Consider the following 18,875-nt stretch of genomic DNA (forward strand, 5'->3'; position numbering starts at 1 on the left):
GCAGAGCCGGGGCCGATTGTGCCACCTCGAATTCAGTAGCATAAGACCGCAGTCACTCAGTAGCCGAGGCAGGTTCTTGTGCCTTTAGGTCAGCATGCATTACAGAACAATGCGCACGCTACGCTCTACAAAACACCGGTGACATACGGCACCGCTGAACCAGCCCCGCAGAAATAAAAAGAAATAAATGTTGGCGAGAAAGCGCCCCACAGCTGCCATTGCGGGGCGCAAGACGGGCGACGAAACTGAAGGACTCATACAGGGGCCACGTGCTACAGACGCTTCCGGCCCAGGATGCCGTCGTCAGGCTAGCATAGCTGGCAGTTGCTGTTATACAAGGAAGGCCCATTAGTCAACTGCACAGGCAACAGATATCACTGCCAGCTGCTCCTAGAAGCGGTCGTTTTAAAAACCAGAAAGCGCGAAGCGCACACTCAGCTTACCCAGGTGCGGCGAACCGATTCCGCCATGCCAACCGACGCACTGGAAAGTGTCGGGAACGTCGGGCAGAGGGTGACGGGTCCGGATTGTCTCAAGGGAATCTCGGAGCTGATGCGGTGGACCGAAGCGCAACTGAAGGAGGTAATTTTTAACAGTGCATTGATGATCCCTCCTGGTAACTTTTTATGTCTTGCATATACAATGATTGTGCGGTGGTACAAGTTCAGCCAATTAGTAAAACTGCCCCAGGCGTGCCTGCTTCAAAAAGTTCGAGGCTCTCCATGACCTCGATCAATTCACCATGCTTTCCGGGGAAGCCTGAAACGAGCGTCTCTTTGATAACGCTGATGATCTCTATTCAGTAAAATATTAACTTTTTGTGATCTTGTCTAAGCAAGGCTGCGGGTCTTTCTCTAAGCTTAGAGAGACACCTATCACGCTTGACCTTCTTTTTCATTCATCGAATGCTATATTGACGGATATGTGGCCGCAAGCCTAATTATGCTGAAATGATGACAGATTAAGCAAAAAAGAAAAAAAAACGAGGCAGAACTGTCCAAACCTCTCTTACGCAAGAACAATGCGTGATCAGTCGGCCCATCAGCGCTGGCCAATTGCAGTAGATTGCAGGGAGGGCGCTGACCAACCATGAACTGCACTTGCGTAAGAGGGTTGCACTATGCGCACGCGATGAACGTCGACCGGTTATGGCTCGTGCATCCAAACACTGCTGCGAAGCGCGCACGACGTGCGCCTAGTTGTTCGAACGGCATCGTAACTTACAACGGTTCTGGACGCACGGGCGCATTTTCGAAGAAAGCGAATGAAAGGAAAGCTTTCCTTCAATCACAACATCTTCCCCATTTCGGACTTTAGCACACCACTAGTGCGTTCAACACCTGCGGGACTTCGAGCTATGATTAATGCACGCTCGCGTGACAAGGGGCCGTGTTTAATTGCCTGTCCATTGTCCATTTGTCCATTTGCCCCTCTGTCATTGGTCACTGAAATATATCCGCAGCTTTCAAGTGTTTGTGGGAAGCGACCCGACATATCGGTGGCTGGCGACTAAACCTGACTATCCGCTGCAATACGCAGCCAATGATGAGGTCTAGTCACCAAAGGAGCAAATGGACAATGGAATTTTATAGAATACGGCACCGGCTAGTGTCATTTTTGTTAGCTGAATTAGCAGAGCAAATGCCCTTTACGGCCACGGGATTTCTTGTTTTTATAACACGCATTTTTTTTTTCAACTGTAAATTTTACTTTCGACGAGAGAAGTTCATCTCTTTTTGCAATGCACGGGAACAATTTTTTTTTTATCGGAACCTTCCTTTCTCTAAAACATCTGCTTTTCTACCTCTGCCACTGCAAAAGTATGTAATACTAACTGTTTCCTATCCTTTCTTCCGCATGTGCAGGGAAAGAAACTCGGGTTTCCTGACCTAATCCGAGCAGACATCAGCGACGGCCAGGCGTTTGGGCAGAAGCCTCTCACTTTTCCTCGACAGGTAATGCATTTTAAATGTGTGTGGCGCTGCCATGCCCTTTTCTGTACGCGATCAGTTTCTCTAGGTGCCTCCTCTGCTTCCCAGCTCAAGATAACTTTCGGTAACACCTGAGAACTTGGAACGTGCATTTTAGTTGAAAGTACTTCGGTTCAGGTGCATTTGCAATAATTATACGACCTTTTGAATTTACTCTTCATGGGATAAAAAATTATCTACATTTTGCGCGAAAAAAAAAAAACAGGCCAGTTTTGAGAAGCACTCAGTGTTGTTCCATAGAGTGCGGTATGGTTCCATCATATACACCGAACGGTGGCGGATATGCACATGTCGATAAACAGAGGAATGAGTGGAGGTTATAATTTCACCTTGTTAAGGAAGAATACATTGGGCCGGTTTCTTTGAATGTGCATACATGCCCGTGTGGTCTAAAACAGTTGACTTCATATGGACCTGGTCGAATTAGCGTTTCTCTTTTCCGATGAGAGCTGAGCCTTCCGGTGACAGCAACGTCCCATTGCAGGCATCATCCTGCTATAGTCCACACCGTTTGTTACATGAGAAACCGTCTTTTCAAGAGTATTTCTACAAAGTAATTGACATTTTCCTACGCACCCCATATGTGTTTAAAGTAAATTTTATGGCCTGATATTGAGCCTCAAAATGCTTAAAGCTTCGGGGTGCGTCAATACTAACTTTTTTTAAACTGATCGAATACGAAAAGTGAAGTTAAAAACCGTATCAAATACGAATCGATTATCGAAAGAACCGAATCAAAAATGGACCGAGCATTAATGTGGACCCCCGCTACTTCTGCAAATATTCGTACAAAATGAATATTGATGTGTCACGTCGAAACGCTAGGGGTGGCGCTATAAGGGATAGAATTAAAGCTGTAGCTATTGAAAGACGCAACACTCATGTCCGCTGGGGGACCCCCAACCCGAAGTCAGTATATTAACTCGGTGGTCGTCATTTGCAAATGACACAAATAGTGAACGAACTGGCGCCAAATATCAGTTGATGAGAGGGACGACAGTTTGAGTCATGGCCTCCGATATAGGACATGAAGGCAGGGTTCATTAAATCTGGCTGAACCCTGTCGCGTCGCCCAACGTTGAAGGCCATATGTATGCGCACCATGAATGCCGTCACGTGAATGGACAGTGTCGTGGCCCTGAACACTCTTTCCCGCACAGTCTGATCTCGACAACATGCAGCGCGGCATCGAAACGGGACGTTTTTGAAACAGCCGTCGAAAAAAACTATGTTCGAACTTCGAACCAATTGCTCAAAACTATTCGAAAATGTGAGAATGGATTCAATTCATTCGGAATAATTTTGAACATGCACTATTTGATTCATGCAACGAAGTGAATAGAAGGATATTGTATTCGCTATTCGAAAAATTCCGGCCGAAGTTGTCAGCATCATATACACCACTGGAAAGTTACTCATAGTTTCTTTAAAAATTGTGCATATTTAGTAGAGTATTAGGCTTGGAACTTATATCAAATATTATAAAAACTTATAACTTATAAACAAAAATTATATCCAGTAATTGGTATTGAAAATCACATCAATTGGTAGTACTTTCTTCGAGTAGGCTCTAAGTCCGTCTTATATTTTGCTACACAGTAGAACTTGACTGCAACTATGCAAGTAGTATTTAATATCGACCCGTTCTGTTGCTATTCAAAAACATGCCATTTGTTTTTACTCTCTGCCACATCGGCCGCCCCTTATTGTATGAAGAAGAAGCCCATCAAAATATCTCAGTTAGTGCGCGCCAGGCTCATCATATTAGGGGCGTGATTTTTTATAGTTCATTAAAATATATTGCAGGCTGCACACGGAACTACCGCACCTCATTGCTGTGCGCTAGCAGGCAACGACACTGCCTAATTATTATGAGGGAGGGGGGGGGATGCAACTTCGAAATTGCGTTGTGGTTGTGAGTTTGAGGTGACGTTGAGGTGAGGTGGACAGCGGGTGTTGGTATTCGAGGTAAGGTTGCCTGGACTGACCTCCACACCAAAGGAAATGCCGACGTTGAGTGATTCAGATCAACTCATTTCGTTCGAGCTTGACGTGAGGTCGAGCCTTGGAGCTGACTTCTTTGTCTGAGGCAACGAAATGAAAGCAAATGGGACAGAAACTGTATCAAAGTTAAAAAAAACATAATTACAACTAGCAAAAGATAACAATGGAAAGCAAAGAAAGTACTCCCCCGAAAGAAGACACACCAAACACTGCAGATAGAAGTGCCGACCGAGTTATTCATTTTCCAGCGCACCGGCGATTAAAATGAAAAGGTTAACATTGAGTAATTTAGGTCAGCGCAATTCGCTTGAGCTTCACTTAAGGTAGAGTTTTGGAACTCAGTTCCCTGTCTGAGGCAACAAAACGAAAGCAAATGAGATAAAGACTCTATTAAAGCTATTTCGGGCTGCCTCCCTTTGTCCATTTTCTGGCTATAGAACTTTAAGCCATACACGCTGTTATGCATTACAAAAATTACAGACACATGCTCTAAAGTCTTAATATTACCCAAATTTTAAACTAAAACAGTGATTAGACATAAAAAAATTAAAAAGCATAATGATAGCTAGAAAAAGATGAAAATGGTAAACAAAGAAAGTAGAGCTGCGAAACAAGGCACGCCCAACAATGCAGATGAAAGGACCGACCGGGTCATTCCTTTTTAACCCTATGCCGATTATCTTTTCTTTTTCTCACAAGCGATGGCGTAACGCTGTGAATTAAAAGGGGCACTGAAGGCCACCTGTAATGGTTCAGTTACTTAACGAATTCAACCCCCGACTAACCTTATTTAAAATGCATCAAAGCTTTTTGACAAGATTGATTAGCTTTCTCAGTTTGATCGCCTATTTTAAGCACAGGAAATTTCATGGAATAAGGCTCACGTGCTTTGAGATGGGTGCACAGCGCTGCAGTTGAAAGGCGTGAAAACACAGTCAGAAAGGCCATGATCAGGTGCGCAGGAAGAAGAACAGGATAAGGCTCGCTGTCGTCTTTTCCTACCGTCACTCCATCCTGCTTGATGAAGCGGTATAAAAAAAATAAGTTTTGGCCGTTTGGGTCACATCGCCAGTGACCGCGCAGCCCCCGATTAGGGACAAGCGCTTCTAGTTGTATTGGCTGGCTCAACGTGGGGCAAAAAACAAATGATGTCATTGAAGTGTATAGCCTATAGAGGGTCTGGCTGTGTAGAAAATACGAACTTAAGTGTTTCCCAGTATAAGGGTAAGGACAAACGTGAAACGCCTCAAGTAGCAGCGTAAAGTTACAACACTGTAACTTGTTACATTTCTTTTATGTGCTTTTTCCGTAACGTTTCGGAATTGCTACAAATAAACGATGGCATAACCTCTCTATTCTTTATTTTAACATTTAATCAATATAAACACAACTTTCTCTAAAGTGACAAAGTAACATTTTGGGTCGAATAGCAGCACACAGCAGCACTAATCCGTATGTCCTTGTTCCTTTTCTACCTTCCATCCGTTTGTGCTGTTCCACCTAAAGCGAACCTTTACCAACTAGCCCGATTACCTATCCTACTACATGTAAAACTAACATTGCAAGAAGGCACAGGTCCGTCAATTGTGAAAGCACATAACTTAATGTTTTGCAAGGACCAAGAAAGAGGGTGACACTTGAGTTCTACAATACACCACAAGCAATGCATCCAACTCACCTCTCTCCTTATGTCTTATGTCACTTTTTGTCACCTCAATGTCAGCTTATATGACATCTTATGTCACCTCAAGAGTGACATAAGCTTGTCGCCCTTGGTGACAAGTTTATGCAGCTTTATTGAGGAGTGTCTCATGAGTGCTAGTTGGTGAATGGATAATATGCAAAGTTTTCTAACAGAATATTGATGTGCATGTAATTTATGGCAGACGCAATCTAATGAATTTATTGCAAAGCACTGCTAGATGAAGCACACCTTTACTATAAAAAAGTGGGGAAGTTCTCGGACATGATATTTGAAATATATTTTTAATGTTGTTGTATTGTTGTGGTTCAAACATTATTACAACTGTTGAACGCGATATTAGCGCAATGTGTCGAGCAAACGTTAAACTGATATTTACGACACAACATATGCCATTACTTGTTCATATATAACAGTACCATAACTTTTATAACACACCATTAGCACAATATTTACTTTCAATTGTAAACTAATGGTTAATATAAAACATATAGCTTTATATTGCAATTTAAACGGTAAAATAACGGTCCACTCTATCATGCAACGTTACTACAACTTACGCAACAATTTTTAACATTATTTTAGTGAGCGGCGCTACCTGGGAGCCTAATGCAGACTACCTTCAATTTTCATAAATCTGATAATGTCGGCGGTGCCCTGTTTACAAAGAGGCGGTCTTTTACATCCACGATAATGGAGGATGCATTATTGAAGAAAGTGTTACACATGCGAACTGCAGGTGAAGCATCGTAGCATATCGTTTGGTAGTGCGAGGAAAAACAAGTGCCGAGTTATAAAAACTGTGGAATAAAAATATGCATACATGTGCACACAACTGCGAAAACTAGCGCAAAAAAGGAATCGGAAGAGTAAAAAAAAAAACAAGACCAGTGAACTCGCAGAAAGAAAATGGAATTATAAATGAAAAAGCCACCACTGAAACTGGCTGCTAGCACGACTCCGACATGGAAACTGACGGAAGTAGTCGAGCCTCCACGCAATGCACACTATTTGTCACGGCGCTTGGGAAATCATAGAACGAGCATGAAACTTGCCATTCATCATGTGGTAGTGCGCAGAGACTGCGAGCGGGCTGTCCTAAGAAGGAGTGCGCGCAGCGAAAACCCCACAAGAGTCGCTATGAAATCTCATAAATCACGAAGAACACGTGTGTGAGAGCTTCCGATTTTTTTTTTCTCCACTTCTCGCGACGAATCCAGAGCGAATGCAGACCAATAAACGACAAATTGGTTATGCTGATGGGAATCAAGCGGCAACGTACTCTGGACTTTTACTAAGTTGAGTCCTGCAGTGTACTCAGCTTATATGACAATTTAAACAGAGTGCGGCACTCGGCGTGCAATGGGGAAATCTTCGCCGGGGCTATACAACGAAGGAAAAAATATGGAACGTTTCCACGACTAATATTTCGCAGTGGCACGGCCAATAGATCGAGCGGCTGTCGCAGTGGCAAGTCTGATAATATGAAGGGCGAAAATATTTTAAAAAAAGTTCCTGTCAAGAATGCTTAACATGCGAAACATACTATTTCACTCTTTACATGCAAATTCGTGCAAATATTGTAGCGTATATTACAGTTATCATTCCGTAAACTATGACCCGCAGAGAGGTTTACGTCATGCAGGCGCGTTGATGAGCGGCGACACCACTGTACCTCGAGCAGAATTTGACCAGTGCCTCCGCTAAGTCAGTTCAAGTCAGAGGACGTAGTTCGCCAAATCAAGTCCTTCCAGGCTACTTTCCTTAAGTAACTTCCATTCACCAGCCTTTTTGGCTACACCGCGTATGGCAGGAAAGAGTGCAGCCCATAATTTGAGGCATACTGAGGCAAATGAGTCAACATGTTTCCATACCCTTTTTCTTGTTTTCGTAAGGCGGTACTTCACAGGGATCGTTTGCCAGCCATTGCAGCAAGGGATTAGACGCAATAATTGATTTTATGCTTTGTTGAGGCTGTACCCTTTGAGGCGCAGATATGTTTAAACCTGGCAAGTTAGGGTATGGGCAGCAAGTATCGCCCTTTTGTTTGCTATCGGTTAGATCACTTATTGTCTTGCTGATCCGCAGAGACATCTAGCATATTGAGCGCAATTACTATCTTTCTGCAATGTGACACAGCCCTCATCGACTTCATTCGCTTGCAGGTGGTCTGCGTCTGTGCGCTTCCGGACATAGCTGATCACATGCCACTGCCTCACGATGTTGTGAGCCGAGCAAACGAAATTCTGCACAACTGTCCCGGAAACACTGTTGGTGAGAGACCCTCTTTCGTGAACATCTTTTGGCCTTTTTTTTTTGCTTAACATCGCACATTCTAATTTCTCGTAGAAACGACCGTGCACTGGTCATTATGAACTGTTCGGCCCATTGGCGGTCTTCGGGAACAGTTGCACGAACGCCAGTTCCACACCTACTGTGCTCCAAAACCAGTGTTCCTCTCCGGTTTTCTCGTAACGAAAGTTTCCACCGTCTGCTCAGACAGGCTACTCCTCTAGGTAGCCAACCCTTGGCCAGCATTATGCGCACGCGGTCTGTACGACGCCCTGAATCTGCAGTGCCGTATCTCAATTTTCCAGTATTGATCTTTATTGTTTTTTTTTCTTTACATAAATAAGCGGCGTGTGCGCAACTGCCCCAGTTTCTACCTTGTTAAAAACGTGGTTATCCTTTAGTTATAAAAAGTTGCAGCCTCCAGGTGCCTGGCTCCTAACACGCGCTGCTTTTAAAACCGCATTGTTATCAGGTGACAGGGTAGGACAGGCTGAAAAGCGGCCTTTACATGCAACTGTAAGAAGCTGGTCCAGCTGGCTTGTTGGGTGCAAATTTGACCGTTGGGTTCATGCTGTTGGAATAATCTGGTGTGGGTTCGGAATGAATATGCTGGGAGGAATGACTTCCTGGGCCCTCTTGCCGAAGCATGCATAATAGCGACTGGCTACAGGCTGGGCTGGTTGCTAAACAGTAGGTGAGATCTACCCGAATGACGTGTCGTGCGGTCACATAAAGCAGAGGTATGATTACATATAATTCCACTGAAAACCTCACCGTCTAACATTATTCCAACTGTTAACAATCACAAGATGACATTATCGGTGCTAAAATCTCTGAATATACGCCGCTTCTTTCAAGCACTGCAGAAAAATTTGCTGGGAATCTGACAGGCGTTCACCGGCCCTTGTCGCTATCGGCGTAAAGTAGTCCGCTCAGCATGCCACCTACTCTGAAACAGGCGTGAAACGAAAGTTTCACGCCTGTGTTTATGGCTCAATACGCTCAAGTGAAGGCGAACGAGTGAGCTTACTACCTCAGTTCACAAGACTGCTAACAGGCACGTTTACATAGTTGCCCTCTATTCCCTTCGTTAGTTGTTTTACACGTGTTACTCACCGAAGAGTCTCAATTGACTGCCATTCAGGAGATTTCTAGATGGCTAAAACTCACGTCTTTCTCATTTAGAGTTGATTTATGGAATAACGCTGACAGCGCGTTGCAGTTGTCAGGTGATGAGTTGATGATCAAATGTCAAATGTTGGCCGCCAGTAGCGAACACCGGTGACTCAATGGGAATATTTTAAACTTGTACTTTTGAGAAATCTAAACACTCCCATGCAATTCAACGTGAAAATGGTGATTAGCATGGCCGACTCTTCCTCCTCGCTGCAAAATTTTACCTATAAATTCCTCTTGCGCTTACACGCATTATCTCTGATAGCCTCAGAAAATCAATGGCGTGAACTGAACATTCTAAATTCGCGCTTTGAATGGACGGACGGACGGACGGACGGACGGACGGATGGACGGATGGACGGATGGATGGATGGATGGATGGATGGATGGATGGATGGATGGATGGATGGATGGATGGATGGACGGACGGACGGACGGACGGACGGACGGACGGACGGACGGACGGACGGACGGACGGACGGACGGACGGACGGACGGACGGACGGACGGACGAACGAACGAACGAACGAACGAACGAACGAACGGACGGACGGACGGACGGACGGACGGACGGACGGACGGACGGACGGACGGACGGACGGACGGGCGGACGGACGGGCGGACGGACGGACGGATGTTAGGTACGTCCCCCTTAAAACGAGGTGATGGCAGCTAGGTGCCACTATGATCGGTATTCTTTTTATTTATATAGCTGAAACCAATCTATCATATTTAACGGTGCTATCTATAAATTCGCCATTTTTTTCTAGATATAAATTTAATTCAATTTACATTTTAAAAACATTTTATCCTGAAGTTGTACCCTTACATCGCCGCCCTGTTTTTGAGCCACCAATCTTCCGATCACTCTTTGCTGACGTCCTCTGCAGATTAATTCACATTGCCTTTGTCATGCCTACACCCTAGGGCCTCAGGGAGAGTGACACTGCCTCTATCGACATCTGGATGGATAGCGCCACATTGTACTAAAACTTGCTTTATTGTTTCTGCGTATTTACCACACAGTGCACTTGCGTCATCTTCATGGTTAAATTTATTTTCTTAGGTTAGCGTTCTAAAACATTTCGGGTGTTCAGCGCCACACAGCACATGGTGGCAGCCGGGCAAACTGGAGGCCAGATTTCTTATGTTTGATTACGCATTAACTGGTCTTGCTCTCTACTTGAGGTGTTTGGTGCTAGGAGGTTTTCAATTCCAGGTTCTGTGATCTTGGGCGGTCATCCGACGGTGCGCCGACATGTCGCCGACTACATTAGCCGCAGAGATTCGGTCGAAGTGAATCCAGAAAACGTCTGGATCACGAACGGAGTTTTTCACGGAGTTTCGGTGAGTCTGAAAATGTTGCAGCGTTCTGGACAGCAAAAATGAAATGTAAATGAAGTGACGCAGCTTTCGAAAATGGTGCAATCAATTATGCAAAAGTGAGCATTTCTTATCGGGGTGGATGATTTCCTGTTCAGAGCGTACACCGCATCCAGCACTAAAAAAGTATTTTCAGCATTTGCCCACCAGGCACCAGAAAGACTGGACACACCAATGCTTCAAGTGCCTGCCGCTGATAGCTGGCAAGTGCGTTGAGTCTGAAATGCAGAGGGCACTCCAAAAGTATAGTTTAGGAGGACTGGCATTATTGAAACGAACAGAGACGGAAAAAAACGTATTTTCGCAACCTGAGCAGGCAGGTCGCAAACGTTTACATGAGATACGTATTGGTCTGAAATTGAAGAAGCTACCCCCAACTCATTCACACGAGCCACTGAATTCTGGTGAAAAACCTAACATGCTGAAAAGAGCTTTAATTCATCTAATCTCTGAAAGCATAGGCCAGACAGCCAACAGTGCTCCTCGAAGGCTTCCAATAGGGTTGCGTGCGCTCGTCAAGGTTAGCGTATGAATTAATCGATCCTGGTTAATAGCAAAGACACGACGCAAAATGACACTAATACACAAAGGAAAACAAAGCACGGACGCTTCACTTCAACGTCGTTTTAAATGGAAGAAGCATTTTCCAAGGGCTTGCTCACCACGAATATATTAACTCTAATTTGTTTCGTGTGCTGGGATGCAAAATCGCATTTATATGGTACAATCCGATAAACTCTGCTTGTTCACTAAACTCAGAAGGAAAGACAACAGATCAAATTAATTTTAATTTTATGCCGTATGGTGGGTTGTTGGCTCATACACGTGTCTTAAGCTTTTCTCGGTATAAGACATTTTGATAACTTCATTATTCAATCCTTAGGACCAGCTCTCCCTGTCCAATCAAAAGTCTATTTTTTGCGCAACAGTGCTCAACGTGCAGCTGAACTAATCTCTGCAAATACAGCGTTTTCTCACTCTGTCAGTGACACGCTTTGAAACAAGGACTTCGGCCTCGGCGCAAGTGGCCCCACTACGAGCGCAGATAGTACATGAATGTTGTGCTACACATAAAAAAAGTGAGAAAATGCTCTTTTACATCGCCTTCTGCCTCAATCTATTTCGAGTATTTTTCTTGCGATACCATCCGAGCTTTTAGGATATTATAAAATTGCGGTTAACCCGTACTTCTCATCTCTTTATCAAGTTACAAGCTGCGTATGTGCGAGATGTCAACCTTTTGTTTAACCATTATTTTACAACGTGTCGCCCTGAAGGTTATCACTCCTGCTATGTTGTGAGCAAAATTACAGCCTTTAGCTGTAACAGGTGGACCGCTGTAACAGCTGTCCACCTGTTTTCTAAAACTGAGCCGCAGAGATGAGAAGTGATTGGGGACGGGCCTGGGGGTAAGCCACGTGTTTAACTAGTCCATGCAACAGACAGAAATTAAACTTGCTTTGTTTTGCAGAGAGGAAGTTATTGGGACGCACAGATGGAAACAGTGCCAGCCACGTGTGGGTTTTTCACGCGGCTACTCGAAAGGCTTCCAACGAGCGGCCGAAGGGGTCCGGCCGTTCTTTCTAATAAGACACTATTCCCCCTCTTCACCCCCTCTCCCTCCTTTTTTTCGGAAGGGAATATGCAAGGAGGGATTAGATCTCACAGTGTGCTCTCTCCTTCCCGTAACTTGGAAAAGCAAGAAATTAATTTGAGCGCATGATGGCATGAGGGCCACAAAAGATAGGCGTTTTCGTTCCTTATGTAATTAAACAAAAAATAAAAAATTAATGTTCAACTCGGAACCCCGTGCATCCTGTCTTAAGCTTAACTCTTTCTTTACCACCAAAAAACAGACAGTTTCCGGGTAGTCCGGGTAAAAGAGGTATTCGCTCACAAATTTAAAAATTTTGCTTTACTGCAGCACATCATAGCGTAAGTAACAGAGCTCCATTTTTAACGGAATGATGAAAAGAACAGGATTTGAATTGCTTACCAAGCGAAAAAAATCTTTGATTTGTGAAATTTGAGCGTCTCGCACTGAATTTCCCAAGAATATGAAATATACTCAGTGAAAAACGTGGGGAAGAAAAAAAATTTTAAATATGATTTCTATGCACTGTTATGCCAGAAAGGAGTATGCAAAGTTACAGAACTTATCATGCTAAACTTTCTGATCAGCAAAAAGAAAATCAACCGCTGGCGCGACGTGCTTTGGATACCATCAGAGAGGCGCGGAAAGCAGCGAATATCGTCAAAAACGGCGAAAATGAAAGTTTAAGACGGGCAGTTATCGATAGTCGGGGCTGGGTGGAGCGTACGTCACCCCTTACAGAACTAAAGCCAGACGTATGGACCTCATCTTGTCGCCCAGAGCTCTCCACTGCATCTATAAAGTCAAGCGTTGATGCTGTGCAATCGCGAGAACACCGTCAGATTGCTGATCGGGGTCGGTAGGGGACGACGACATGACTTTAGACTCCATGCTCGCCCTGATCGCTGCGCGTTGACAGATTTCGCGAGAAGTTTCAAAGTACTCCCTCATAAGGCTGACAAAAAGCCAAATCTCAAACTACATTACAGTTCTGCGGCCCGGATCGAGCAGAATGGGCCATTTCGCGCCATCGTTCAAACCAAAGAATTTGAATGGGCGCGGTAAGGAAAGAGTTAAATGGTCGCCGAGAAACTTCGCCTGTTTCTCTGTTTCTTTCAATCGCGCTACGCTTTAGGGTGAAATTTAGCGCACCCTCACTGATCAGCTCGCTCGTACGACGTGAAGAGCAAGCCGAGGAATATGGTGCACAATAATTGTTGAAAGAGGTAGCACACATCACGCATGGTTGTCCGGTCGTTCTTTACCCTGGGCTGCGCTGGAGCTTCTGCTCTAGCTTGCCGCGCACTAGCTGCGCTACGGAAGAAGAAAAACCTCAGAGGTAGAAACAAAAAAACTGCACGTTTTAATAAATAGAAAAAAAAAACACACTACTGAACTCTGCCGCCGTTGTGCAGGTCCCACTTGTGAGCGAGAATGACCTGGATAACTAAGAATCTGGCACAATGCTAGCGTCATATGCGGGATGGTCAATCCTGTTGCATTGAAGCTTCTGTACTTGCCCCCTGTACCTGAAACTTACCGTACCGTTTAAAGTGAGCTCTGCAGAAAAGCCGATAAAGCAACGCGTCCACGAAGATGATCACGGCGCAAGTTCTTAAGTTGCACACGTGACAACTTTAAAAAGACGGCTCCAGGCCAGCCGCCGACCAATTTAGCCATGTTGCCTCGCATTCAGCGCACGCAAACAGGCATGGACGCACCCGTGGTCAAGCACCAGATGGGAGGAACATCCCTCTGCTATCATTCACTCATTCATTTATTCATTCATTCATTCATTCATTCATCGAGCTTTACTGTATGTGATAAACACTGCGGAGACGACATTTGAGTACTACGTTGTCATGACAGGAAGAGTGCGCAATAAACATGACAAGTAAAAAAGATATGGGAAAATAGTACCGTGTGTAAAGAGTTAATCTGAAGCCCTTCCACAGACCTGTGACAAGTCAACGCGGCCGGAAACAACTCAACTGCCCTCTCTTTTAGGTAATTGCTTAACACTTGTATCCTGCGCATGGACGAGTCTTTTAGGCATTTGTCTGAAGCAACTACATCACAATGACGTGTACATCTATTCAGTACAAGCGAGAACCATTTGTTTACAAGTTCAAGCACATCAATCTTACAGCTAAATAAATCTTATAGAAAAAAGCAGTGTCATGACAGCGCCTACGGGCACTTAGTAATTGGAATAATGGTGTGTTGACGCGGAACATACAGCCGGCATAGACCTTACAACTAAAGCACCGGTCATGTATTATCGTGACGAAGCATTTCTGCACTGCTTCAATGCTTTTATCCTCCCAGCCCAGTAACTGATTCCGCCCTGAAGCGAATTTCAGTATTGGTCTAACAAGGCCACAAACGAGTAACTTTTGCATCAGCTGCCTTACAAAGTAAAGTCCACATTCCTCTTCGCAACCAAGCCAACATACCAGCGCCCACTGTCATGGCTGATGCGTGTGATCAATTGGCGTTTGTGGTGAACGTCACTAGAGAACCAAAATACTGACCCTGATTCCGTATTTCATAATTTACTGGGTAAGAAGTCTAAAAAGCATACAAAATCAGCACATTAAGCGGCTGGATCCATTGTCTGTTGGACGAGAGTGCTCCAAGTAGATGTTAGCCATGCATTATCAGCTGGGCGGGTACAATTTTAATTACGTACCAGTAACTGGGGAACTGTGCCCGGATTCGAGTCCGTCATCGCCGGTTGCTGTTGTGGCTCGATCAGCTATTTTTCTAATACTGTGAGTTGCGAGTAATGGGCTGTTTCTTTGTCGAGCGCATCGCGACTGCAAAGCTCCGTGCTTTGGAGGTGTAAATAACCAACCAGGCATGGATGAATAGGTGCTGCCGCGTTGCTACCTCTTGGGTTTTCTGTCGTAAGAAATAACCGCCTGGATGTTGGCTGAAATACTTTTCTACTTCATCAACTACCTGAGCAGCCACTGCCCTTACCTGAACGTCGTCGCCTCCGTTACCGCTGTTTCTGAGCAAGCAAAGCAGTGCATTCTATATGCCGTCTTTGCCAAAAGTAACCAGATTAAATGGTTTGCTTCTCATCCACATGTTGGAGCCTTTACGGCACCCCCTATTGACTAAAAGGCCTTGAAAGATGGGGACAAGTGTTCATCTTACCTAACACAGATTTAGACAGCACCTCATGAGCTGAGGAACAAGAGGGCCTTGTGTCGTAGACACCACCTCAGTGAATTACCAAATGTTTGCTCGTTCATTTAGTACTGATTACAGCTTCTGTTGCCGATTCAGAGAGCCTCAGAGAAGGCCGAACTTTGCGAGGTGTTTCTTTATTTAGCGCCTAGAGCTCGCGAGAAACACTGCGGGAGATGTTTACTTTGTGACTTGGAAAGTATGAACTTGTCAGTATTGGTTGTATGAAAGTATGAACCGAAGAGAAGAAACTTATTGCAAACAAATTTACTGTATGACGGCTTCCCGCTGGTGGCATTAGGTTCCAAAGTTCGAGTCGCAGGCAGAGCCATTTTTCTGCGCTTTATTACGATATTCATAAAGCAAAGGCTGCAGAAAAAAAGAGCAAAGTGAGCACGGTACTCAACACGCGCAACTCACAGACCTCGCTCAGCCTTCTTTATTGGGCATGAGATTTGGTTCCACTAATAAGAGTAATGATTGGGCACTACGGCTTTAGTGTGATTGTAAGCAAGACAGAGCATAGCTTGCTCCATTGTCAGAATTGGTTGTATAAATAGCAGGCCTTTCCCTCCGAACAGGCTGCGACGCCCAGGTTCGCAAGACTTTTTTGCAGTTCCTGCCTTTCATGTTCCCTCATTTTCTTCACTGTTCTGTGGTGGGCACCTTTGGGAACACCAAAATGCTTAATCGGACCGGCGTTCTTTGCGTCTCTCCAGAGCTGAGTGCTAGTCAGTACTAAGGGTTTTCCATTTTCACGTTCGGACTGAGAGCGGGAAAATAATGGTACAGCTTTAGAGCAAGGAATAACGACATAATGTCGCGTTTGACACGACGTGCAGCCTACAGCGAAAATAATTCCATCTTACGAACTTACGAAACCGAATGGCAAAAAATCTAAAGCTAAAAATTCTAAATTCTAAAAAAGTACTCACTCATATGCAGATGCTTGTCCTTGTCTGGAGCCTATATATATTTTTTTACTTCTGCTTTTCTAATCAATTAGCTTTAAGCGATAACATATTCAGTAATGCCCCGCCGCGGTGGCGCAGTGGTTACGGCGCTCGGCTGCTGGCCCGAAAGACGCGGGTTCGATCCCCGCCGCGGCAGCTGAATTTAGATGAAGGCGAAATTCTAGAGGCTCGTGTAATGTGCGATGTCAGTGCACGGTAAAGAACCCCAGGGGGTCCAAATTCCGGAGCCCTTCACTACGGCGTCTCTCATAGCCTCAGTCGCTTTGGGACGTTAAACCCCAATAAACCAAACCAAAGCATATTCAGTAATATTCTAAATCGAACAGCACAAAATAAATAAATAAAAATTAAAAATCCCCTCTTTCCCTTCGTTTCGGTGGCTTTTAGCTTCTCATATATATACGAGGTCTGTTAGAAAAGTATCCGACCTTTGGCCGTTGAAAAAAAACTTGCATAACTGGAGCGTTGCAAACCTAGTCATCTTTAAAGTAGTCTACTTGGGACTCCACACACTTCTCCCAGCGGTGCTGCCATTGTGGGAAGTATTCCGAAAAGGCCCTTTTCGCAATGGAGTTTAGCTCAGCTGTCGTTGCAGCCATAATGTTCTTCCTTGTCTGAAATCGCGCTCCTTTCAATGGCCTTTTGATTTTGGGAACCAGCCAGAAATCGCAGGGGCCATATCAGGATAGTAAGGAGTCTGTTGAACTACAGGAGTCTGGTTTTTCACCAAAAAATCTGATTCGAGTGCGAGGAATGTGCAGTAGCATTGGCGCGATGGGTGCGCCAATTTCCTGTTGACCTCAGCTCCGGGTTCTTGCGCCGCACAGCATCACGTAGGCAACGGAGGACATTCCTGTAGCACTCTTTGGTCATTGTTTGACCCTGTAGAGTACGTACTCGTGGTCTGCCACACAGAGGGTGTCAAAGAAAGCAGTCAGCATCACTTTCACATTGCTGCGCAATTGGCGGGCCTTCTTAAGTCTTGGTGGCGTAGAATGCTTCCACTCTGACGACTGGGATCTGGTTTCCGGGTCGTACCTGTACACCCAAGACTCGTCACTAGTGATTATGATGTTGATGAAGTCGGGGTCACTGTTTGCGGAATCCAGCATGTCCTGTGAGACTTCAACACGAAGCTGCTTTTGCTCCACCGTGAGCAGCTTCGGCACGAATTTCGCCGCAACTCTCTCCATGGCCAAATCTTCGGTGATAATGGAATGTGCGGAGAAATTGCTCATGTCCACTTCTTCCTCAATTTCTCGGATAGTCACGCGACAGTCCCGCATCACCATAGCGTTCAGTTCGGCAATGACCTGGTCATTTTGGCATGTTGATGGCCGATTGGAGCGTGGCTCGTTCTCCACCGATGTGCGGCCATCTTTAAAACAATTGTAACACTGCTTAAACTGTGTGCTGCTCATGGCGTCTTCACCGAAAGCCGTCTGAATATTTCGAATGGTTTCCACTCGGCTGTCGCCAAGTTTATGGCAAAATTTGTTGCAGTAGCGCTGCTCCTTTCACTCCGCCATTTTCCTTGCAATAAAAAACCGACGAGAGCACTGCACACTGCCTCACTCAAACGCTGCTTCCCAGCGACTGACGCTATAGGCAGGCGGGAAAAAATTCATGCATGCGCATGAAGGTTCAAGGTCGCCTGATGCAAGCGCGCTTGTCTCATATCCGCCAGGTGTTTGCAAAAAAAAAATAAAGTCGGATACTCGTGTATATATATATATATATATATATATATACCCACTCCAGACAAGGACAAGCATCGCGTCTATTTTAGTTCTGTTGAAATAACTATTCCGGCAAGCATCAATGGAAAGTAGGATTCTGATTTGCTGCGGTTCTTGTGTGCACCAAATTTATCCTTTAATTTTATATAGAGAGCTTCATTTCTGAAGACATAAAGGTGCACCTGTCACTTATCCAACATTTATAAAATGCTTAATTTTTTTCTGGTCCAGCCTTGAGAAGAAACTCCGGGAGGTTTTCGAGAATATGAGTTAATAGTCACAGCACTTTCCTTAGAGTTCTCTCACTCCACTACAGCAACCCGTACCGAGTAGAACAGCAAACAGAAATATAAACTCAGTCCGTGGTCAAGGACGATGCTTCGCGTGGCGCAGCGATGAGGTCACAGCAAAACTCTCGTACGCGCGTTTAATGGCTGAAGTGGCGGCTCAAAACGATGAGTCCTTTCATAAAATGCCCGAGACGACCTAATACAAGCCTCAAAACAATGTTACTGAGCCGAGGAAGGCTATTAAATGCACGGGGGATGTTTGTTACTTTGGAAGCGCAGTGTTTCTTATAGAAATCATGTGAACTGAAGCCACGGGAACGATAAACTCAAAAATCATCTTGCGACAGCTTGGCTGCGAAACTTGGTGGATATAATCAGGAACGAGAGGAAAAACCATAGTACAACTTTTATTAGTGTATTGTAACCTCTCAAAACTCCAGCAGCTTTAAAGCCTAAAATTTGATAGACCTAAAGCACTTCATAAAAAGTGTAAAAAAAAACGGTTTGCTTCTTATTGACGATCCCACGCTGG

The 18,875-nt window shown here is 44.8% G+C and overlaps 1 protein-coding gene across 1 annotated transcript in view; it reads left to right on the plus strand.

Moving 5' to 3' along the window:
• Positions 1 to 418: 418 nt before the first annotated feature.
• The window catches only part of LOC149352241 (alanine aminotransferase 2-like), a 59,851-nt gene continuing 41,394 nt past the window's right edge, over positions 419 to 18,875 (plus strand). The window contains exons 1-4 of the mRNA XM_089577132.1: positions 419 to 582; positions 1,866 to 1,955; positions 7,863 to 7,971; positions 10,385 to 10,512. Of these exons, the coding sequence (XP_089433258.1) occupies positions 469 to 582; positions 1,866 to 1,955; positions 7,863 to 7,971; positions 10,385 to 10,512 (441 nt within the window). The 5' untranslated portion in view covers positions 419 to 468. The remainder of the gene's footprint in view (positions 583 to 1,865; positions 1,956 to 7,862; positions 7,972 to 10,384; positions 10,513 to 18,875) is intronic.

Source organism: Amblyomma mixtum, chromosome 3 (genome assembly GCF_055824585.1).
Source record: "Amblyomma mixtum isolate Tamu chromosome 3, ASM5582458v1, whole genome shotgun sequence".
NCBI classification, from domain to species: domain Eukaryota; kingdom Metazoa; phylum Arthropoda; class Arachnida; order Ixodida; family Ixodidae; genus Amblyomma; species Amblyomma mixtum.